This window comes from Camelina sativa, chromosome 7, assembly GCF_030686135.1.
Source record: "Camelina sativa cultivar CO46 ecotype springtype chromosome 7, ASM3068613v1".
NCBI lineage: Eukaryota > Viridiplantae > Streptophyta > Magnoliopsida > Brassicales > Brassicaceae > Camelina > Camelina sativa.
Window position 1 is genome coordinate 18,814,834 of NC_141886.1, and position 24,108 is coordinate 18,838,941.

At 36.9% G+C, this 24,108-nt stretch overlaps 3 protein-coding genes and 1 pseudogene across 3 annotated transcripts; all 4 read left to right on the forward strand.

Moving 5' to 3' along the window:
• The first annotated feature begins 432 nt into the window (after window positions 1-432).
• Window positions 433-1,994, forward strand: LOC104701259 (paraxanthine methyltransferase 3). Its single transcript, XM_010416906.3, has 2 exons — window positions 433-801; window positions 881-1,994. Exons 1-2 carry the CDS (start codon window positions 727-729, stop codon window positions 1,862-1,864), a joined length of 1,059 nt encoding a protein of 352 aa, XP_010415208.2. The 5' UTR covers window positions 433-726; the 3' UTR covers window positions 1,865-1,994.
• Window positions 1,995-4,219: 2,225 nt separating this feature from the next.
• Window positions 4,220-11,698, forward strand: LOC104704677 (DNA ligase 6-like; annotated as a pseudogene).
• Window positions 11,699-12,649: 951 nt separating this feature from the next.
• LOC104701260 (putative histone chaperone ASF1A) lies at window positions 12,650-14,204 on the forward strand. The gene is made up of 3 exons (XM_010416907.3): window positions 12,650-13,059; window positions 13,412-13,527; window positions 13,616-14,204. The coding sequence occupies exons 1-3, from the start codon at window positions 12,951-12,953 to the stop codon at window positions 13,988-13,990; spliced, it is 600 nt and encodes a 199-aa protein (XP_010415209.2). The 5' UTR covers window positions 12,650-12,950; the 3' UTR covers window positions 13,991-14,204.
• Window positions 14,205-14,289: 85 nt separating this feature from the next.
• Window positions 14,290-16,721, forward strand: LOC104701261 (cyclin-dependent kinase D-2). Its single transcript, XM_010416908.3, has 6 exons — window positions 14,290-14,656; window positions 14,751-15,049; window positions 15,156-15,264; window positions 15,852-15,977; window positions 16,102-16,337; window positions 16,421-16,721. The coding sequence occupies exons 1-6, from the start codon at window positions 14,555-14,557 to the stop codon at window positions 16,593-16,595; spliced, it is 1,047 nt and encodes a 348-aa protein (XP_010415210.2). The 5' UTR covers window positions 14,290-14,554; the 3' UTR covers window positions 16,596-16,721.
• Window positions 16,722-24,108: the final 7,387 nt, after the last annotated feature.

Sequence of the window (24,108 nt, forward strand, 5' to 3'; positions counted from 1 at the left end):
ACGTACATCTATCCTTCTCTCTCTTTTTTTTCATCTTTAAAAAAAATGTAACATTCAATTTTTTATTTTTATTCATAAAAAAGTTTTTACTATTTTTAATCAATGAGACAAGATATTGATTAGATTTGTTTTGTTTAGAAATGACAATAATGTAAATACATGTAAAAGACATAAGTAAAGAAATAAAGTAGACGAAAGAGGAAAAAAAAGAGTCCACCATAGACACCTACTGTATGTTTTCTTTTTTTATATAGACACCTATGTTATTAGAAAATGACGTGATACACGAAACAAAGATATTAGTCAAATGTGACCGGCGAGACCACAGCCGTCGAAAAAGATTTAGTCACAGCCGTCGACACCATAAAGAACTAAACTACTGTATGTTTTCTTTTTTTTTTATAGACACCTATGTTATTCAAACATCAACCTATATTCCCCCCTTTTAAACCACCAACTTTGTAAATATCTTAAACGTTTTCATATATTTCCCTTTCTTCGTTTCGTCGTCATTTTAACTTCAAGTTGAAAAAACTAGTTTAAGGTCCAAGCCACCTGATTATTCTATTTCAGTGTAAGGAAGAATTTTCAAAAAAAGGCTTAAAAACATCACTGTTCTCACTTCTCACCAACTGAAATTTATTATATAAACATGCCTAGAGGCGTCCATGGATTATAACAGTTCTCACCACATTCCAAAGTAATCAAACAATAAAAGAAAATATAATGTCTCCTACTCCAGAATGGGTCATGATGGGAGGAGAAGATGCTGAGAGTTACAAGAAGCATTCCGCATATCAGGTTTATCTATATATATATATTAAATGATTATTTATCCTACGATGTATTAACAGTTTTCTCTTTGATTTGGTTTCTATAGAGAGCGTTGGTGGAAGCGGCAAATGAAAAGATAAACGAAGTGATCTTAGCGAGCCTTAGTCTTGATTTGATTTCAAATGGGTTTAGTGTAGCCGATTTCGGCTGTGCGAGTGGACCTAACACTTTTGTGGCAGTCCAAACCATAATAGATGCTGTGGAAAACAAATACCGTAAGGAAACCGGACAAAACCCCGTGGATAACATCGAGTTCCAAGTCCTCTTCAACGACTTAAGCAATAACGATTTCAACTCTCTCTTCCGGACACTTCCCTCGGACAGGAGGTATTATAGCGCCGGCGTTCCTGGTTCTTTCTTCGACCGGGTTCTTCCTAAGCAGAGTCTCCACATCGGAGTCATGAATTACGCTTTTCAATTCATCTCAAAAAATCCAAAAGGGATCTTGGACCGCGACTCTCCCATGTGGAACAGAGACATCCATTGCACCGGCTTCAACAACAAGGTGAAGAAAGCGTATCTTGATCAGTACTTGGTCGACACCAAGAAAATATTAGATGCTCGAGCTGAAGAGCTCGTGCCCGGGGGATTGATGTTGATTTTAGGATCATGTCTTAAAGACGGTATGAAGATGTCGGAAACCTATAGAGGAATAGTCCTGGATTTAATTGGAGCTTCTTTAAATGATCTTGCTCATCATGGTATCATCGAGCAAGAGAAGGTGGACTCTTTCAACATCAGACTCTACATTGCAGAGGAAGGCGAGTTGAGGCAAATCATAGAAGAGAACGGGAAGTTCACAGTTGAGGCTTTCGAGGATATCAATCAGCCCATCGAGGAGTCATCAGATCCAAAGATCTTTGTAGCCTCCTCTAAGGCTGCCTTAGGTGGTATTCTATCCGCACATTTTGGAGCCGAAGCTATGAGAAAAGCCTTTGATCTCGTCGAGGTCAAGGCACACCAAAACTTTTCTCGCATCGAGAATGCCAAACCCGGAATGCAATACCTCATTGTACTTCGCAAGAACTGACTAATGATCCATATTGTGAATATGTGTGTCCTCCATGCATGGTTGCATTTCATCTTTTTGTTGATGTTATCTTAGCATCTTTGTGTTCTCCACAATCCTACAAATGAATAAATGTTTTGGTCATTGTTTATGATTAGCTTATAAAATTCTATAATTTTTTTTTGACCACAAATGTAATAGATTAGCTTAGGAAAGCCAATTGGGATGAGTATCGTTAACAAAAGTAATATTCTGCGGTTGTTTATGAACTTGCCGTGCCAAACGATCTGCAATTACATTATACTTCCTAGAAATCAAAGTCAATGAGAAGCTCGAAAACTCCGTCATGTCCAGCTTAATGTCATCAAGATAAGCTGAGTAGGCTGGCCAGTCAGACGTAGAAGACACATCTTCACCAAATCTGAACCGTCTGTATAAAAAGCCACATCTAAGAAATCATGGCCTATCATGCATCGCATAGCCCAAACAAAAGTTTCGATTTCAGCATGTAGTGGGGATAAACTACGTCGGAAATTAGAGGCGTCCATAAGCGGAGAGGACCCCTGAGACAACCGACACACCCATCATGCACCAGCAAACCTATTTGTGTCCGTCCACGATCCATCAACAAAACAACGGAAACCTGTGAAAACTGAAGGAAGCTGAGCCCCCCCCCCTCCCACCCCCCACCCCCGGCCAGGAACAGCTCGTGGACTAACGTGGTAAATCTCATCCTCCTCACTTTGAGCCTCTGACCAGGCATGTACCTTGCTTGCCGCTAATCGTGCCACTTCATCCGGCTGATCGACCACATTCTCAAACACCTTTGCATTTCGGGCTTTCCAAATATACCATATAATCCAAGGAAATGCTGAAACCTGTGAGCTTTGATTTTGTGCCCCTAAGAAGTGATCCATATTTGCATATACAGAAGCCGTGGAAAACGTCAGGTTTCCCGTCGGAACATTAGAAAGAGCCCAAGCCTGCCGCGCTGGTGGACACTCAAAAAGAGCATGATTAATAGTTTCCCCCTCAGCCCCACACTGAAAACACTCCAAGTCACAAGAAATACCCCGTCGTCTTAAATTAACAGACACTCAGAAAGTATCTGCCACATAAAATGTTGTAACTTTGGGGGACAGTGGGTCTTCCATACACTAGCTTATAAAATTCTATAATTATTTAATTAAATTAAGGGAATCCCAAATATATACTGAGAAATTACTCAAAATATCACTTTTTTTTTTTTTTTTGCAAAAATACTACAAATTTGTACTTTCCAAAAATTTTTTTAGGTTTGGGTTGACAATTTTAGATTTAGGATATAGTTTTTAGGGATAAGATTTAGTGTTTAGTATTTAGGGATTAGTTTTTAATATCAAAATTTTAGCTCAATTTTATGGTAATTTTGAAAAATATACATTTTAGTGATATATTTAGAAGAAGAAAAAACTACAAATAATATTATTTTTGGAAAAAGAAACTCATTTTAGTAATATTTATGAGAATTATCTATATATAGAAATAGTATAGGCGTGGGCAAAATACCCGAATCCGAAAATTCGACCCAAACCCATTTCCAAAATTTTAAAATACCCGAATGGGTTTAGAATTTATTAAGATCGGATACCCGAACCCGATCGGGTATTATCCGATATCCGAATTAATCCGAACATATATAAACAGAGTGCAAAATAGTCATTATTGGGATTTGAACCCATCACCTAAAGCATTTAGTAGGTGCATTGTAACCATTTTAATCTCTTTAACTAATACTAAAATCTCCAGTATTTATATATTACTATGTACAACTTCTTTTGTAAAAAAAAAAGAAATTTAGATATGAGAGATTTTACTTATTTTGTAGAGACTTATTTGTATTTTTTTTATTCTATACTTATGAACTCTAGATACCAAAATATTCTTTTTACATATTAAAAACACACAAAAAAAAAAGAAATGCAAAACAAAAAAAACATTTTCAACAAGAAACATGTTTGTCATACCTTTTCTTCACTTTTAATATAGTTGAAGAGATTTAAATTTGGATATATTTGAAACTTGGATTGAATTCGTGTATTTTGTTAAGATTAAGATGTAAATAATCAAAACTGAACCCAAATCTAAAGTATATTTTGGCTATTGTAAAATCCCTTTACAATACTTGCGGCCTAAATTAGTATGTATATTTTTTTTTTTTTTTTTTTTTGCCGCAAGTATGTAAATATCTTTTTGTAATATAAATTGCTAGTAACAGTCTTGAAGAATCACACTGTGACACTCTGCTTTCGTTTTCTACTTTTCTCCAAAGGCAAACCCTAATAATTCCAATCCTAAAACCGTCGCATTTTGGCGCCAATTTCCATCTTCCTCATCATGGTCTCCGATTCCGGCGTAACCACAATCGCCGGCAACTCAGAAACCCTAAACCTTGACTCTACAAATCTCTACTCATCAGCAATCTCCTCTATCTCTCCCCAATTCCCCCCACCGAAACCATCGTTCTCATCTCTTTCAATCCCTCAGTCAAAACGAATCCCTAAAACTAAATTCATCGTCAACCTCTTTCGCTTCCCACAATACTCCTCCTTTGCCTTCATCCTCTCGCATTTTCACTCCGATCATTACTCCGGCCTCTCGTCTTCTTGGTCCCGAGGAATTATCTTCTGCTCACACAAAACCGCTCGTCTCGTTAAACAAGTCCTTCAAGTTCCTTCACAGTTCGTCTTCGCTTTGCCTATGCAACAAACGGTTGTGATCGATGGCTCTGAAGTTGTGTTGATTGACGCGAATCACTGTCATGGAGCGGTACAGTTCTTGTTCAAAGTCACAGTGGAGGATGGTGGATTTGAGAGGTATGTTCATACTGGAGATTTTAGATTCTGTGATGAGATGAGATTTGATTCGTTTCTTAGTGGCTTGGTTGGTTGTGATGGTGTGTTTCTGGACACTACTTATTGCAATCCTAAGTTTGTTTTCCCGACTCAAAAGGAATCTGTTGGTTATGTGGTTAGTGTGGTAGATAAGATTAGTGAGGAGTGTGTGGATTCGAAGAAGAAGGTTTTGTTTCTTGTTGCTACTTATGTTGTTGGTAAAGAGAAGATTTTGGTTGAGATTGCTAGGAGATGTAAGAGGAAAATAGTTGTGGACGCGAGGAAGATGTCGATTTTTTTCGGTTTTGGGGTGTGGAGAGGATGGAATGTTTACAGCGGATGAGAATGAGAGCGATGTTCATGTTGTGGGATGGAATGTTTTGGGTGAGACTTGGCCGTATTTTAGGCCGAATTTTGTGAAGATGGATGAGATTATGGTTGAGAAAGGGTATGATAAAGTTGTAGGTTTTGTGCCCACAGGGTGGACTTATGAAGTGAAGCGGAATAAGTTTGCGGTTAGGTTTAAAGATTCGATGGAGATCCATCTTGTACCGTATAGTGAGCATTCAAACTATGATGAACTTAGAGAGTACATTAAGTTCTTGAAACCTAAAAGAGTTATTCCTACAGTTGGAGTTAATATCGAGAAGCTAGATAGCAAGGAGGTTAATAAAATGCAGAAACATTTTTCTGGATTGGTAGATGAAATGGCAAACAAGAAGGATTTTTTATTGGGTTTCTATCGCCAATCTTACCAGAAGAATGAGAAAAATGATATAGATGTTTACGAAGGGGAAGATATAAAAGCAAGTGAAGACGGTGGAGATAATGTTTCATCATCTACAGAACCCTTATTACATGATACAGCTCCTAGTTCTGTGACTGAAAGATTGTTGGTAGAAGTACGTGATTCTTTGCCTGCTTGGGTTACTGAAGAGCAGATGTTAGATATGATTAAAAAGCATGTTGGTGATCCTGTGGAAATCGTAAGTAACTTTTATGAATGTGAAGCAGAGCTTTACAAGCAATCCTCTCTTCCCACGCCTTCCTTCGAAAATCAGGTTGTTTTGTTTAATGACGATGTAACCGACTTGCAACCAAATCCTGTGAAGAGCACTTGTCCAGATGTTCAAGCAATTCGAAAAGGTTTTGACTTACCAAGAGATATAAATTTAACAAAGGATGCCATTTCTCCTGGGAAAAGAAGCAAAAGCTCGAGCAGTAAGTCAAACAAGAAGGCCAAGAAAGATCCAAAATCGAGACCAGTTGGTCCGAGGCAGCCAACCATTTTTAAAATTCTTCAATAAGGTCTCGGATAGTGGATCTAATTCTGTTGGTGTTGGTTCAGAGACTGAAGAATGCAATATATATAAAAATATAGTTCACAATGATGCTACAGAAGCATACAAAGAAGTGACAAATCAATTTATTGATGTTATTAATGGTTCTGAATCTTTGAGAGATTATGCTGCCTCCATCATTGACAAGGCTAAAGGAGATATAAATAGGGCATTGAACATCTATTACAGCAATCCCAGTGAAATACTTGACGAACATGCAGGTGAGGGAGGATTCTCTAGCAAAACAAATCAGATTTCAGAATGTCTACAAGCATGCTCCTCTCAGGAGGAAAAAAAGGCATCAGAAAAATCAGGATATGAAGTCAACATATCTGTGCAGCCATCAGCTGAAGAAATTGTGGACAAAAATTATATATCTCTACCTCCTGAAAAGTATAAACATAAAGAGCACGGTTGGTGTATTTATATGCACAGTCTTTTAAATCTTATACCATATCATTTTTTCTCTTAAATTTGAGAGAGTTTGTTTGCAGCGTTGTAGAAATTTTCAGCCAAGTTGAATTTTTGTGTTTGGTATAATGCAACTTGTTGGAGGGAGGGACAACCAGCTCCATATATACACCTTGTTCGAACATTTGCTTCCGTTGAAGGTGAAAAGGGCAAAATCAAAGCTATGTCTATGCTTTGTAACATGTTTAGAAGGTTTCCAACTCTCTTTGTTTCCGGTTCACTCTGTTAATTAAGCTGCAGCAATGATGACTCGAACTTATATTTCTGTATAATTCGCATCTATCAGTTTGTTGGCTCTCTCTCGGGAAGATGTTCTGCCCGCTGTTTATCTTTGCACAAATAAGATTGCCGCTGACCATGAGAATATTGTCAGTTTAAGTTTTATCGTTTTTTCCTTCTCGTTTTATTTGAATAACATGAAAAAAAAATTACTGATCATGTATTAATTGTGCAGGAGCTTAACATTGGTGGAAGCCTAATCTCTTCTGCATTGGAAGAAGCATGTGGAATAAGTCGATCTACTATGAGAGATATGTATAATAGACTGGGGGATCTTGTTAAAGACAATTCTATGCCATCCGAGTTAATTTTTGGTTGTTTTTCTTTACTTTCCCCCTGCTGAAATAAGCTTTAAATATCAAAATTCTCAGGAGATGTTGCTCAGCTATGTCGACAAACAAAAGCTTTTGGTTCCTCCACCTCCACTTTTAGTTAGAGATGTGTTTTCAACTCTACTAAAGATAAGGTAAAGAGCCTAACTGGTGATTCGTACAGCTATTAAACTGATGACACTTTGTCTCTTCGAAGATGAAAATATTCGGGTTTGCTTGTTCATCTGTCTGTTAAAATGGCTATAACGAATATCTGTGTTAAAGAACTTTATACATTAACAGCATTTCTATTTTCTAAATTTTATATTGGTCTTGTTGGTGGCTTCCTTTCTTTTTACATCTATTTCATGCATATATAGGTATAAGTACTATCGATGCCTAAGACAATGAGGATTTGCTGGAATAAATTAAATGATTTTATGTGGTCTCCAGATAACTATTCAGGTTCTTGAAAGTGAGTGGGACAGATTTAGATGGCCTTGTGTGTTGATTTTGACACTCGTGAGCAAAACAGTATGTGATTTCTGTCTGGTAATTCAATTAAGCTTTCGTCCAACTAAGGGCAGATTCATTGTTAGTGGATCATTATAATGATCTTTGTTTTCTAGCCGGAAATTGTTTTACATCAAGTTATTCTAGAAAGATCCTAACAGTTTTCCTCAGTGTGCAAACAGGTACTGGAAGTACTAGGCAAAAGAAAAATCTCATCATGAAGCTAATGCGCTCTTGTAGAGAAAATGAGATCAAATTTCTTGTTAGAACATTGGTAAGAGTTTCTTGAAGATAACTTTTTCATAGTATTGTTCATAACTTCCGTGTTACAAGCAGCGATGTCCCTGTTCAGGCCCGTAATTTAAGGATTGGCGCTATGTTGAGAACTGTTTTGCCTGCACTCGGGCAAGCAATCGTTATGAATTCGTTCTGGAATTGCCATAACAAAGAACCATCCGAAAGCTGTTTCAGAGAGAAATTTGAGGTTTGATTTTGTTTCCTTTCTTAGTTCAGACAGAGTCTTCTCTTCTCACTTATCAAGGTCAAGTATGTTTTCAAAAGTTTATGTCCAAGTTTATGTTGTTAAGAAGAAACTTCAAAATTTCAGGGTGTTTCTGTTGTAGTAGTTGAGGCTTACAACATGCTTCCTTCTCTGGTGAGCTTTAAATATCAATCTTTACCTTCCCTGCTTCTTTTTGCTTTGTCATTTCATGCAAAATTTCATTTTAGTATTTTACTTATTTATTTGTTTGCATTAAATTTTGTTTTTACGACTAATAACGTTAGGGTGAAATAGTGAATTGATCAAGAATTAGTGAAAATACAAGAATCTGTTTTTTTCCTTAAAATTTGTTTTCTGGAAAAAATTGAGTTCCAGCTGTTTACTTCAAACTGTTTGTTCTTTGTCCTACTCAGTATAGTAATGTTTTCAAGTAGATACATCAATATCAACACATTATTCGTTATTTGTTTCCAAACAGGACGTGGTTGTTCCTTCTCTCATGGAAAAAGACGTTCAGTTTTCAACGTCAACTTTGTCAATGGTCCCAGGGATACCTATAAAACCCATGCTTGCAAAGTAATTGTGGAGATCCACCTGACATCTTTGTTTGCAAGACAATGATTAGAACTGCTGATCTCATGCCTATATTACTGTTTTTCATTGCAGAATTGCTAAGGGGGTTCAAGATTTTTTTAACCTCTTCCAAGACAAGGCTTTTACTTGTGAATACAAGTAAGTTTGTCTCAAGAACTTCTCTTAAACTACTAAAAACTGATAAATTTCTGATTATAAACAGAATGTCTGTTTCTTTCTTTCGACTCACAACCCTTGAATCTTCTTTGCATTCTGTTAGATACCATTAAATGTTACAGTAGAGGTTGATATTATTTCCATGGTCTTTGCACTTGATTGATCTCCACTAATCTTCTGTGTTTTCTGAATCACCTTGTTATTATGTCTACATATGACTTTCAGATATGATGGCCAGCGCGCACAGATCCATAAGTTACTTGATGGTACTGTGCTTATCTTTCCTCGGAATGGCGACGAAACAACATCCAGATTTCCGGATCTGGTTGATGTCATAAAACGGTTTTCTTGCCATGTCGCTGAGACATTCATGTTGGACGCTGAGGTAGGAGAATTTTCTTATAATTCACTATATACCTCTTTATCTATCTAAACCCATCTAGGCACAAGAAAACGAGGCAAGGGACCTGTTGCTGGTTTTCAAAATCAACCAGTACTTGTTTATCATCAATTCTCTTGTTCAAACATGGTATACTGGATTTTTATGGTTCTAGGTGGTTGCCACTGATAGATTGAATGGAAACAAACTCATGTCATTCCAAGAGTTATCAACAAGAGAGAGAGGGAGCAAAGATGCTTTGATAACTACATAATGTATTAAGGTATTGAACACAATATCATACAACCTTATAACAACTATATGAATATGATTATCAGCATTAATGTCAAAAATGTCAGCAGTTTTCTCATTGGCTTTATTAATTACGTTATTGCCCCCTTGTCCTTTGTTGTAGTGACGGGTACAAACCTGTCACCTGTTTTATCTCATGTTTCTCTAATTGCTTGGATATGGGGACAAGTTTTTTATGTTTAGGATGTTACACTCCATTTCCAATTGAATGTTAGTATGGAAGTTCACATCGTTTTGCATTTCAGTCTCTACTAATCAAGTTCTCAACAAAGCCAGGCAAATAGGAGTTTTTTTTAATTGTTTATTTTTTCAGTACGTTTGGTAATTTCCTAAAGAAATTTTTCCTTTTCGTTCTACTGTCTCCATTGAATACAAAATTCCTAGTCCATTGTCATTTTTCTAGTTTTTCAATATGTTCTTCTAATGGCTTTCTGCAGGTTGAAGTCTGCGTCTTCGTGTTTGATATTATGTTCGTCAATGGAGAACAGTATGAGTCTCTTACTCACTATTTTATTTTTATTTGCATTTATACTAATAACCTATATGTTGATAAATGCAGGCTGTTGGCTCTTCCCCTCCGTGAGAGACGAAGGCGTAATTCCCATCATTCTCTTTTTTTCCCTTAACATGATGCATTCATTTTTTCTACCAGTTTCATATGTGCACACTCTTATCTTACTTGGTTATGCTCAAACTTTCAGGTCTAAAGGAGGTTTTCCCTGAGACTAGACTAGGTTATCTTGAATATGCTAAGGAAATAACTGTAAGTGCTACAGTAGCTTCTCACCTAAAATGTATAGGCCAGAACATTGTAAAGCCTTCTTATGTAAGTGTTTTGGTATGTTCACTCGATCATTGTTTGATAGGTGGGAGCAGAAGAAGCGTCTTTGAATAATCAAGACACTTTGAGTAGGATAAATGCTTTTCTCGAAGAAGCATTTCATTCATCTTGTGAAGGAATCATGGTCAAGTATTTAGATGTTGATGCTGGATACTGCCCTACAAAGCGCTCTGATTCATGGCTCAAGGTCTCTTTACTGTAAATTATCTTACTAAAGATAATGTGTTGGAAATGGATTAAATGGTGCTATTTCTTTTCTGGTTCAGGTTAAGCGAGATTATGTAGATGGATTGGGCGACACATTGGATTTAGTTCCTATAGGTGCTTGGCATGGCAACGGGAGAAAAGCAGGATGGTAGTAAAAAATATATTTCCCAACTTTCTATTTTACCGAAAGAAAAATGTTTGAATTGGCTTTGTAGCTTTTAAGTTCAATTGTAATCATAAGTATACTACTGGTAATTTCTCAAATGCATCTTGATGAATTCTGATTTTTCCTGTTATTGTGTGTAGGTATAGTCCATTCCTTATGGCCTGCTTCAACCCTGAGACTGAGGAATTCCAAAGTGTCTGTTGTGTCATGTCTGGTATTTCTGATGCCTTTTACATCGAGGTAATGAAAAGCTCAGCTACACTTTCGCACTTCTCCATTAATCAAACCTTTTATGATTATGAATTCGAACGTTTTGACTAATGGTGGACATCTGGTTTATCGTTTGGTAGTTTTCATTTTCGGTTTTGTTAGCTTTATAGCTGAAACCAGTAGAACCCATTTGTAATTTACTATGGTCGGATGCGACTGGGGTTTGGTTTTTGGGTTCTTTTTACCTTTGTTATAAAATGATGAAACAGATCCGGTTGTACATACATTTTGGTACAAATCAGGTTCAGTTTTGGTCTATGTTTTGTTGAGAACAATATCAAGCCTGATTCTACATTCTAGTATCGAGGATCGTCAATATGATGCTTATCTTGTAGATGAAAGAATTCTACTCCGGGGAAAAGATCCTTGCGAAAAAGCCGCCTTACTACAGAACAGGGGAGACACCTGACATGTGGTTTTCCGCAGAGGTTGTTTGGGAAATCAGAGGTGCAGATTTCACGGTCTCGCCTGTTCACAGTGCCGCTTTAGGTCTAGTCCATCCATCCCGAGGCATCTCTGTTAGGTTTCCGAGATTTATTCGTTAAGTGACAGATAGAAATCCCGACGAATGCAGCACGGCTACAGATATCGCCGAGATGTTTTATGCTCAAACCAGAAAAATGAACATCATCTCTCAATAGTAACATGCTCCTATATGCTTTTGGATCGTTTAGGCGTTTGGGCTAGCAATCTCATGGCAAGGGTGTTTAAATTAGTTGCCGATATTTTATGTGGTTTTTAATTCGATTTGTAAATTACCCGTAAACGATGTAAATGTTTTAGCCAATATGTATATATTAGGTATCTGCATCACTTTTTCTCGATTTTAACACACAAACGGTCCTATAGGTAACAACATTAAGGAATTAAAATCGAGAAAAATGTCAAAAACAACAGAAATTTTAAATTTTGAGACGGTTTAATCCTCTATTTTGAAAATGTAAATTTATATAATAACATTTTGTTGCTTTTGTTATTTTGTCAAAAAAAAAAAAAAAAAAAACTTTTTGTTGCTTTTCATGAACAAAATGATAGATTTTTTTATTAACTTGACCATTTGAGGCATGTCGTTAACTAAATAGATGAAAATCGTTTACGGTGGTAATTTATTCGTTAGAGTTTCCATCTAGTTTGAACATGTCTTTTGTTTTAATCTCTAATTTCAAAAATGTCATTTTTTAATCCTCAATTTTCAAATTTGAAACCGTTTTAATCTCTAATTTCGAAAACCTTTGATTAGGTAAGATGAGATTATGATGAAAGTTCATATATATGTACCTTATTCTTATATATAGGATATTCAAATTAAAAAAAAAAAAAAGAATATATACACTAAATGATCCATCATTGAACAAATTAAAAAGAATTAGGATATTCAAAGAATTTGTAACAGCATTGATTGTAAAATATATAAGATACAATTGTTTTATATAAACATGGTAAAATATACTACTAGTAAGGTTACAAATCAGGAAAACTATCACAACAATTCCGTCATATAATGTTTTGTATCACTAATTAAAATTTCAACTTTTTAGCAAATTTCCCTCCTCGATTTCGCGACTTAAGCACTCTCCTCCCGCCAAATCAACGAACCGGTAATAGCCGGTCACCTTTCATACGGCAACCGGTTATAAGAAAGCCCCCTTCCCTTCCCCCAAAATCGAAACCTTTCTTTCATCTTCTTCTTCTTCTTCTATTCGAATCGCTTCCTTCGTCTCTCTCACTCACCACCACCCGATTTAACAAAGAAAAAACCTCGTAAATTCCAAAACCCTAGCTCTTCCTTGCTTCGAATTCGTTTAAAAACCGGAACTTTGTTCTCAATTTCGTTATTTGGGTTCTCTCTCTCCCGAGTTTGAATGAAGTTTTAGGGTTCGATAACAACATATAATGAGTGCTATCAACATCACCAACGTCGCCGTATTGGATAATCCTGCTCCTTTCGTTAGCCCTTTTCAGTTCGAGATCTCTTACGAGTGTTTGAACTCTCTCAAAGACGGTAAAAAAATTCTCCTTTTCTTCCCAGAAATTTGAAATCTTTTTTGATGATTTGCTTGGTTTTGTAAAATTAGGTTTTAGTATTCTTCTTACTGATTGTGATTTGCCCTTATTGCTGTATCAGATTCATGCTTGGTTATGATTTTGTGATGTCAATTTAAAGATTGAAACTTTGGGATTTTAGGGGTGTACTTGTACAAGTCCTGTTGTCTTATTAGTTGGGATTGATCTATTTGCACAAAGGTCTCGCCTTTGATTAGTGTTTTTGTGTGTTTGTTTGTAATGTATGGTGTAAAGCTATGATAACATTAGGTTTGTTCAGTACTTAGACCTCAGCGTTGCTTTTGGTACAGATTTGGAATGGAAACTGATCTATGTAGGCTCAGCAGAAGATGAGACTTATGATCAACTTCTCGAGAGTGTGCTTGTAGGCCCTGTTAATGTTGGCAACTACCGGTTCGTTTTGCAGGTAACATTGGCACACTCCTTTGTTACAGTTGTGGCCTTAGCAACAGAGTCTTTGTTTAACCCTCTCTATTACTGTGTTTTTTTTACAGGCGGATCCTCCCGATCCATCAAAGATTCGTGAAGAAGACATCATTGGTGTCACTGTGCTGTTGTTGACATGTTCTTACATGGGTCAAGAATTCATGAGAGTTGGGTATTACGTGAACAATGACTACGAGGATGAGCAACTCAGGGAAGAGCCTCCAACTAAGCTTTTGATTGATAAAGTCCAGAGGAACATACTTTCAGACAAGCCTAGAGTGACTAAATTCCCTATTAATTTCCATCCAGAAGATGAGCAGACTGCTGCCGCCACTGCCGCTCCTCCTCCTGAACCTTCTAATGAACAACAACAGCCTGATGCCAATGGTGAAGCTCTGGTTTTGCCTGATCAGCCACCAATACCAGAACCTCAAGAGTCGTGATTCTTCCTTAAGCCCAAGTCTGGATGAGAACAATCACCTCCGTCTCTTCAAAAGATGTTGCATTTTGCTTTTTCTCTACCTTGAAGCATTATCTGAAAGTATGTTGTACTTGTTTCTAGAGAGGCTCTAGGGAAGTGATTCTTGACATGTTTGAATGTTTTTGTTTTTTTGGGGCAAAGCATTAATCGAAGCAAAGCCTACATTTTCCAAACAAGATAATGCTCCAAAGATCATAGAATTTTCTGAACCATCCGATTGTTTAGTTACTAGAATTTTCCGAACCATCCCATATATGATATATATTACCCGAATACTATATCGGAAATGAACTGAACAAACTAACATGCTCCAATCGACTTCTGTTCCATAACAAAAGGCAAAGACTTGAAACTTGAAAGCTTTTAACATGCTCCAATAGGGTTGTTTCTGATAATTTCAGAAATATGAGGTTTACTTCATAAAATACTGAAATATAAGGGCAAAATTAAGACCAAACGAATCTAATTCTTTAAGGTGCTTCATTAGCCCTCGTCTTCGTCGTAGTGTTCAAAACACTAAACCCCAATGTCAAAATCCGGCGAAAACCAACCAGTAGATCGGTACCTTCGCCGGCAAGTACTCGGAGAAGGAACATACGGTGTCGTTTACAAAGCCACAGACACAAAGGTAAGCACCCTAAACCCTTCTCCCCGATTTCAATTTCAACCAATAGATTCAAACTTTAAAGCTTCGATTTTTATTTGTTTGGTTGTTTTAATAGACTGGGAAAACTGTAGCAGTGAAGAAGATTAGGTTAGGGAACCAAAAGGAAGGAGTAAATTTCACAGCTTTGAGAGAGGTTAAGCTATTAAAAGAGCTGAATCATCCACACATCGTTCAGCTCATTGATGCTTTCCCTCACAATGGAAGCTTGCATCTTGTTTTTGAATATATGCAAACGGATTTAGAAGCGGTGATTCGTGACCGTAACATCTTCTTATCTCCTGGTGATATCAAGTCTTATATGTTGATGACTTTGAAGGGTTTAGCTTATTGTCATAAGAAATGGGTTCTTCACAGGTTTAGTAAAGGAAGAGTGTTTTTATTTTATTTTTTTGTATGTTTGGTTTCATTTTTTTTAAAGGTTTGGTTTTGATGATGTGGTGGTTTGTTTGTGTTTTGTTAGGGATATGAAGCCTAATAATTTGCTGGTTGGAGAGAATGGTTTGTTGAAGTTGGCTGATTTTGGTTTGGCTAGGTTGTTTGGGAGTCCGGATCGGAGGTTTACTCATCAGGTAATTTGATGATATTTTTGCTTAAATTGGCAGCTAGGTTAGTCTGGTTCTTGATGATTCTATTGGATTTGTTTCTTGGGAACAAATTGAGAGTAGATAGAGAGTTGTTGAGAAGACACCATGTGTTTTTGCTTTTAATGTTTGCATCCTTGTGTTTTCGGTTTGTGAAAGATTGATGGTTAGAAGTTGCTAGATACCAATTTGTTGCTGATGATTCTGAAATTGATTGGTTGTGTAGAAATCTCGTTAGCAGGAAACGAAAAATTTGTACAGTGCTTTGAGAACACATCTTATGTTTTTAATTCTGATTCTTTGCATACCTATGTTTCCTGGTTTTGGTAAGATAAAAGATTGGTTATTTAAAGTCACTGAATACCAAGTTGTTGCGTACAGACTTATCGACATTATTTACTCTGGAGGATAGAGAAAATGATTGGTTGTGTAGGTGTTTTTTCTGGTTAGAAATGCTTGTGGAAGAGTCCTAAAGTTTGATTCAGAATCAGATCTAAAGTATCACTTTTGGTTAGAATTTGCTTGTGGAAGAGTACTAAAGTTTGATTCAGAGCTGAATATGCTTATCCACACAGGTATTTGCTACATGGTACAGAGCGCCTGAGTTACTATTTGGGAGTCGACAGTATGGAGCTGGAGTTGATGTTTGGGCTGCAGGCTGTATCTTTGCTGAGCTATTACTTCGTAGACCATTTTTACCGGTAATGTCTAATACTATTTGTTTTAAAAAGATCTCTGTTTCTCAAAACATGTTTCTATACTTCAGGATTGTCTTTATATCAGCAGTTGTCAAGATTTATTTACGTAATGCTTTACTTTCTTCAGGGTTCTACTGAGATTGATCAACTCGGAAAGATCTTTCAAGCTTTTGGAACTCCAGTACCTTCCCAATGGTCTGATATGATCTATCTCCCAGACTACATGGAGTTCTCCTATACACCCGCTCCACCATTACGTACCATTTTCCCAATGGCAAGCGATGATGCTTTGGATCTTCTAGCAAAAATGTTCATCTACGATCCACGACAAAGGATCACCATACAACAAGCTTTGGATCACAGGTTAAGTCTTTCAAAAGAAACTCACAAGAGAAAGAAAGAAAAACTTGTTTCATCGCCCTGATTATCATTTGGTTTTTCATCAGGTACTTCTCGTCTTCTCCATCACCAACTGAGCCAGGGAAGCTTCAGATTCCAGCTTCAAAAGGAGACGCCCTCGAACCAAAAGCCTCTGAGCAAAACCAACATGGAAGCAGCCCGGCCGTTCTGTCACCTCCTGGAAAAATGAGGAGAGTGATGGGTCCTGAAGGATACACTTGAGAAAATAATGTTTCATTTCTTTGTTCTTTCCCTATAGCATCATCACTTGTGGAGAAGTACATAACATCTAATGTTTCTAGAATCCTGTTTTCAAATGCCTTTATGCTAATTAGTTGCCAATCAAAACCATACTTAAGAAAGAAATGAAACATATTATCCATCTTTTACCTTTGGATTCAAGTTCCACTAACTACAAACCTCAAACTGAGAACAATGAGATATACCACGGTAGAAAAACATGGTTTTGTAATCGGTATCAGCTATGTATTCTTTCTGAAACGAAGGATGTATCTGTTTCCCTTCTGTATCTAGACGGTTCCTTATGCGGTATACATTAGCAGGTGTCTTAATCTATGGTGGTGATCATATGCTTATTGTCATTAATATTTATGTAGGGTTGACAAATATATTTGCGATCTCCATTCCTATATGTGTGATCCATACAGAGCAAAAAAAAAAAAGATTTTATAAGGCCACTAATTGTACTAACAGTTATTTTGATGGTTACATGAACGAATCCCTCATTAACTTTGCTGACTCCACATTGGTTTTTAAGAACCAACTTATTGCAAAATTTAAGTAAAAAATTGACCTTACAACAACTTATTAAGTTATTATTTGGGAGAGTTGTTGGAAATAAATACTAAAATTTAATATCACTTTCTTTTTTGTTTTTTTTTCATACTTGATTTAGATAGTCAAAAATGTCAATGTATAAAGGTTTTTAAGTTAATGTTTTCTTCTTTTGGTTTACTACTATAGTACTATTAGGAACTGGAAGACTTGTGAACTTGTACCATTCCATGAGAAACATGAGTTATCAAACCAATTTGGTAGTTAGCCCTATATATAGATCGACCTCTCTCAGATAAGAGCTACGAAATTGAATTGAGAGGCCGTAGTTATGCCACTTGGCTTAAGTGGTTGTGGCAGTGATGCTATTAAATGTGTGATGTGGGAAATGAATGTTTTAGGATCTGTCAAGGTCAAATAATTTAAATGAACGTGTATACTTTTTTTTTCCCTCAAAATAAAATTTATTTATTTCAAATCGTTCAGTAATAGATTTGATGGTGGGTTTACAGACGCAGAAAAAAATGATTCAGACATTGATAATCTGGACAGGAAATCTGCTACCATGTTACAAGATCTATTAACATAGCAAATTGATTGAGAGAGAAATTTCTGCTTACAAAAATGTACATCGGATACCATGCTTTCAATCTCACATCGAGTAAATATACTGTTGATGATCTTGACAAGTACTTCACTATCTCCTTCGAAAATCACCAATGTGTATCCACGGATCCACATTTGTTGGAGAGCTGTTAATAGAGCTTTTGTTTCAGCTACTAACGGAGAAGACACTTTACCCATATCAATTGATCCCCAAGCTTTCCAGCAACCATGATGATTTCTTATAATCCATCCACCTTGAGCTTTTGAAGTTTGTTGATCATAACTGGCATCAAAATTGCATTTAACCAAATATGTAGTCGGCAGAGTCCAGTGTGTAGTTTGCTGTTGTGTTGATTGTTGTGATGACCGCAGATGAAGTTGTGGAATTTGTATAGAGCACCATTCAGACACTTCAGCTTGAGCCTTAATCACAATTTTAGAGGGGCTTTCCCAAAGATTATTGAAAAACCAATTGTTCTTTGCTTTCCATATTCTTTACATTACCCAAAAAGGTTCCAATTGTTTTTCAATTATTTCACTTGATGAGTTGGTGGTACTCAAAATGGTAGTGATGTTTTCTTCAACTTCATCTACAGGAAATTGTGATTATGAAACCGAGTTTGATAATCTCCAAGCTAGGTTTGCATAAGGGCAAGTAAACAGAGTATGGTTTATAGTTTCTTCTTCTAGACGGCAACGTGGGCATAATGTATCAATTTGCATACCTCGCGACTTCAGACGGACCCGGGTAGCTAGGGCCCCAGATAAAGTTCGCCAGAGAAAATGCTTAATCTTCGTCAGAACCGGAAGGCGCCAAATCTTTGTTTTTAGTTCAATTGAACCATGCGGAGCCGGAGGTCTTTGAATGAAGTTAGAAGGATCATGTGTGAGGAACCAATACCCTGATCGAACTGTATAAACACCATCTGGTGTATAATGCCATATTAGTCTGTCTTCCAAATTTCTTATCGGCAAAAGAATTGAGTGTAGGAATTCATGGTCTCGAGGATGAATAATATCCTGAATTCGGTCGTTGTTCCAATATATGTGGGAGCCACTCCTTGAAATTAGGGTGTTGAGTTTCGAATCAGTAACTTCCTCCGAGGTGATCAGTTCCAAAGGTCGTGGTGGATGGGATTCAATCACATTATTTGTTGTTATGTTTATGGATTCACCATTTCCTACCAAATATCGTGACCCCTTCTTTAAAACATTGATGCCAACTAACAGAGATGACCATCCATATGATTGATTTTTCCTCTCTTTAGCGTCTAATATGTTATCTTATTTGAAATAACGAGCTTTCATAAGTCTAGCAAACAGGGTATTTGGATGTTGAATTAAGCACCATGCTTGTTTTGCCAAGAGTGCATCGTTAAACTTTTCAAGGTCACGAAAACCAAGTCCCCCTTCTTTTTTTTTGTACTGTAATCTTTTCCATGCCACCCAAGGAATACCTCATTTTTTTGGTCCTTTCTCCCACCAAAATTCATTAATATGGAGTCAATCTCATCAATGACACTCTTAGGCAGTTTGAAACAAGACATACCATAAACAGGCATAGCCAAAGCCACAGATTTCAACATGATTTCCTTGCCTGCAGGTGTTAACCGCTTAGCGCTCCAGTTTGATGTACGAGTCTTTACTCTTTCGATAATGTATTGAAACATTTCTGCTTTTTTTCGACCAAACTGTTCAGGTAAGCCTAAATATTTACCCCCTCCTCCATGGTTAGGAATCTTTAGAATACTCTTTAGTCTATTATGTGTTGAACTATAAACTCGCGAACCAAAGGTTATAATTGACTTGGTCATATTGATTTGTTGTCCAGAATAGTATTCATACACATCAAAGACATCCTTGAGAGCTTGGCAGTTTCGAACGTTAGCTTCGCAGAAGAACAGAGAATCATCAGCAAACTGAAGATGTGTGATAGCAAGAACCTCATTGCCAATCTTAATACCGTGAATGTCTCCGTCTATTACTTGAGATCTTATTAGATGACTAAGTATATCCGCTCATAGGATAAAGAGGTATGGGGACAAAGGGTCACCCTGTCGTATCCCTCTCTGTGGTGTTATTAATCCATGTGGTGAGCCATTTATCAACACTGAGTAATGCACAGACTTAACTGCTCCCATAATCCATTGAATCCATTTGTCACAAAATCCAAAAAGTCTCATTGTTGTTTCAAGAAAGTTCCATTCGACGCTATCGTATGCCTTACTAACATCCGTCTTGACTGCCATATAGGATTTGGAAACTCTCTTCCTTACTTTCAAGGAGTGCATGAGTTCATGTGCAATCATCACGTTGTCATTGATCTCCCTCCCTGGGATAAAAGCCGCTTGAGAATCCGATACAATACCATCTAGATGACACTTCAATCGGTTAACTAAACACTTCGAAATGATCTTGTAAAGGATGTTGCATAAGGTAATCGGTCGATAATCTGATAATGTTTCTGGACTTGTCACTTTTGGTATCATACATATGTTTGTGTGGTTTAACGCGGGATTCATACAAGCTGTTTCGAAATAGAGTTTAACCTCTTTAACAACATTCGGACCTACTATGTCCCAGTAATGCTTGTAGAATCTTGCTGTAATTCCATCTGGTCTTGGGGTCTTGTCATCACCTATCTGACTCAGAGCTTTATATATCTCATCCGCATCAAAGTCTCTTGTGAGATCATCATTAATTTCATTGGTCACCGTAGCTTTGAAATCTGCAAAGTCTGAGACAAAGACCACACAGTTGTTACTTGTATAGACCTCTGTAAAAAAATTTTGAGCATGGTTTCCAATCTCTATATCCCCACTGTAGCTTAGTCCATCTTTATCACTGATTTGGGTTATTCCATTTTTTGCAAATCTAGTTTTGGTACTAGCATAGAAGAAAGAAGTGTTACGGTCCCCTGTAGTCATCCATTGGTTGCGGCTCTTTTGTTTCCAATACGTTTCTTCGTCATTATATGCTTTGGTGAGATATCTCTACAGTTGTGGTATGTGACGTCTCTCTATAGAATTCATACTCGCCATAGCTTTATTGAGAAGAGCTTGGTACAGTTTGATGTGCAATTCAGAGTTCATAGATGTGGTATGGCGTAGCTTAGCAAGGGCTTGTCTACTTGTTGTAACTTGATCCGTGATCGAAATATTCGACAAATGCGAATGAAGGTTCCATCCCTCTCGAACTACCTCTTTAAAATTCTGAATATCTAGGAGTCGTTTATCAAAAAGGAATGATTTGCTCCGTGTTGGTGGTGTATTGTCTAGCACCACCAAAAGAGGTTTATGGTCCGAACCTGTGAACTCCATAAATTCTCCCTCGGATTTTTGGAAGGTTGTTGTCCCTATTGAGTTTATTAGAGCTCTATCCAAACAATATTTAACTGTATGTGTATACCGTTCTCCCACCCATGAGAAACGATCCACTTTTGTCTTGATATCCTTTAAATCACTATCAGCTAACATGTTTATGAAGTTTGTGAAAGTCCAAGCATCCCGTGGAGGCCCTCCAATCTTTTCATCGTTTGATAAGATTTCATTGAAATCGCCTATGAGCATCCAAAGCCTTGTACGTGTATGAGAGATGGTAGTCAAATGATCCCACAGTTTGTATCTCTCACCCTGTTTTGGGTGACCGTACACACAAGACAAATAATAACTAGTATCCTTATAAATCATATGTGCATCGATAAGGCGTTCGTCCTGAAAAAGAGTGGACAAACACACATTATCCTTCCACATCAAGGCCAAACCACCGCTTTGGCCTTGTGGGGGCTGCGTTATTACGTTTTTTAATCCTAGATTACAAGCCAAATTACAAACAAAGTCGTCCTTATTTAGAGTTTCTATAAGAAAAAAGAACAAAACACTTAGTTATACGACATAAACGAGAAAGGCGGGATTGATTCAGCGGCGCACCAAGGCCCTGACAGTTCCAGGAGATGATCTTCATATTGGATATGGGGGTACCGGGCCCGCCGCGCCTCTGTAAAGATCATATGTTGCAGAACAGGAACCTTCATACTCTTGAGTCTTGCCCTTCTTTCGGAGTTTGCTCAGGACTGCCCACTCCTCCGCTGCTTCAGCTTTGTTAAAATCTATTTCAAACTTCACCCGCTTTCTCTTTAGGAACATGAACTCCGTTTGTGCATTACCAGACGTTGCTTCTAATATGTTAGTATCACTGAAGACATTATGCGCCTTCCCTGCATGTTTGGCGTGAAGGTATCTGATTCTTTCTACTGTGAGTTCAGTGTCTTCAAACACGCTAGGAAGGCTTGTAGTGGTCGTTGTACCCTGAGGCTGTGTTGGTTGTGTGTTTGATGGTTGTCGCTGGAGTCTTGGTATCAAAGTTGCAGTGTCCACTGATGGGAGAGAGACATCATCAGGTGTATCATTGTTCATGTTAAGATTGTCCCCATCATTTCCTTCATCATCAGAGGAGTCTGGGTCTCCATTATCAAAGTTTAAACCGCATTCCTTTGCATCATGCTTCAATGAACCACAATTGGTACAGAAATTGCAGAGTCGATAGCGGAATTTAACAATAGAGTTCTCTCCAGCCACAAACTGATATGCGTGTTGGAACCTTAAAGGATTATCTAAATTCCAGTTGATGCGTACCCTAACAGCCCCAACTTGATTAACATTCTCATCGTAATCAACCTCAATCACATGTCCTAAACGGTTACCCACACGCCGAACCATAGCATTAGTGAAGTAAAGTATGGGGTAACATTGAATTTGGACCCAGAAAGGGATGATTTTCATTTTAGCCTCACTGATATTTGGGTACCATCGGTGAGTTGAAATCATCCAGTCATTAAAAGACCAGGGCCTCGTCGGAGTACCAAGTTCATCGATTCTTCATTCTGGAAACGGAATTGAGCTTTGCCTCCTTCTAATATTCGCCCCACACATGAATCCGCCATTCTCCAGACTCGTGGCATTTGACGAATTAACGCCCTTAGATTCTGCTTTCTAGGATATGTAGTAGTCACCACAATGGAGAAGCGATTAATCGATGTCGCCTGAGAACAGAAATCCGGTGGTATCATTATTGGAACATCATTGATTCCAAGATCGAGGTCTTGCACAGATTTACGAAGGAAATCACTCATTGTAACTTCTTCTGATGAGACTATAGAAAGGGTGGTGTAGAAGTAGAGAAGACGAGTACAAAACTCTGATTTATATATCCCTGGCCATGGCGGTTTTGCAAGACGGTTAACTCCCGAAAGACAGGGAGACAAATAATTGTCAAGTAAAACTGACAGACAAAAACAGTCAACAGTCCATGAGGGAAAACAAATCCATGTCTGTCGATCGGAAACACACTCCGAAACAGAGAAATTAACGGAAAAATTGGCTGGAAAAACGAAACGGTGTGAAAGACCAGGATCGTCGTCGTCGTCGCTCAACGAGAGAGCCATTTAGATATTTTTTTTTGTCGGTGTGAAAAACGGTTTGAACGTGTATACTTAATGATGAATCGGAAAATGACAACAGTAACATCAAATCCAAACAGCTACACCAGTGGCAGGATCCTGAAATATAAATTATATAGGGCACAAATCATTTTATCATTAATAATATTAAATTTACATAATAAAATATTGAATAGATATTAATTTTTACCATTAGTATATTTAAGTTATAGTATTTTTATGGTTTCTGAATATATTTAGTTGCATATTAGAAATCATAAAGTATATTTAATATGCAACTAAATATATTCAGAAACCATAAAAATATAATTTAAATATAATAATATGCAGCTAAATATATTCAGAAACCATAAAAAATATTACTTTCATTGTGTATAATTTAAAATGTAAATATACTTTACAGTAGAATAGAAAAAGAAGATTTAATTTTGTCAACAATAACAATGGAACTAGAAACATAAAAATAAGACTGAAAAAAATATGGAGCTAATAAAATATAATAATAAAACATATAGGTATAGAATATAGATTAATAAACACATGTGGTCGCCGTGGAAAAAAAACCAATCAAAAAATTCAAAGAAGAGTATTGAAAGCATCACCTAAAGTAGACTATTTTGCATGTGACCAAATTATATTTGTGGATATTTTATATTATTTTATAAAATAGTGTCATCTAAAATAAAATAAAACAAAAATATAATTAAATTTAGGAAATAAACGAGGAACAATGTATATTAAATATACTTAAACACAAATATATAAAATTTAGGAAATAAACTAGGAACAATGTAATATTTTTTCAGTTTTTTCTATTTAAGAGTAACCTGAAGAGGAATAAAATACAAAAATGTTCCTCTCTAGAATTTATAAAGA

What these genes read in the sequence shown, in the direction of transcription:
- LOC104701259 (XM_010416906.3), top strand. Translation starts at nt 727, where the DNA reads ATGTCTCCTACTCCAGAATGGGTCATGATGGGAGGAGAAGATGCTGAG. An exon ending in AGAAGCATTCCGCATATCAG is followed by an intron (nt 802 to 880) that starts GTTTATCTATAT and finishes TGGTTTCTATAG; the next exon opens with AGAGCGTTGGTGGAAGCGGC.
- LOC104701260 (XM_010416907.3), top strand. Translation starts at nt 12,951, where the DNA reads ATGAGTGCTATCAACATCACCAACGTCGCCGTATTGGATAATCCTGCT. An exon ending in TTTGAACTCTCTCAAAGACG is followed by an intron (nt 13,060 to 13,411) that starts GTAAAAAAATTC and finishes CTTTTGGTACAG; the next exon opens with ATTTGGAATGGAAACTGATC. An exon ending in ACTACCGGTTCGTTTTGCAG is followed by an intron (nt 13,528 to 13,615) that starts GTAACATTGGCA and finishes TTTTTTTTACAG; the next exon opens with GCGGATCCTCCCGATCCATC.
- LOC104701261 (XM_010416908.3), top strand. Translation starts at nt 14,555, where the DNA reads ATGTCAAAATCCGGCGAAAACCAACCAGTAGATCGGTACCTTCGCCGG. An exon ending in ACAAAGCCACAGACACAAAG is followed by an intron (nt 14,657 to 14,750) that starts GTAAGCACCCTA and finishes TTGTTTTAATAG; the next exon opens with ACTGGGAAAACTGTAGCAGT. An exon ending in CAACAAGCTTTGGATCACAG is followed by an intron (nt 16,338 to 16,420) that starts GTTAAGTCTTTC and finishes GTTTTTCATCAG; the next exon opens with GTACTTCTCGTCTTCTCCAT.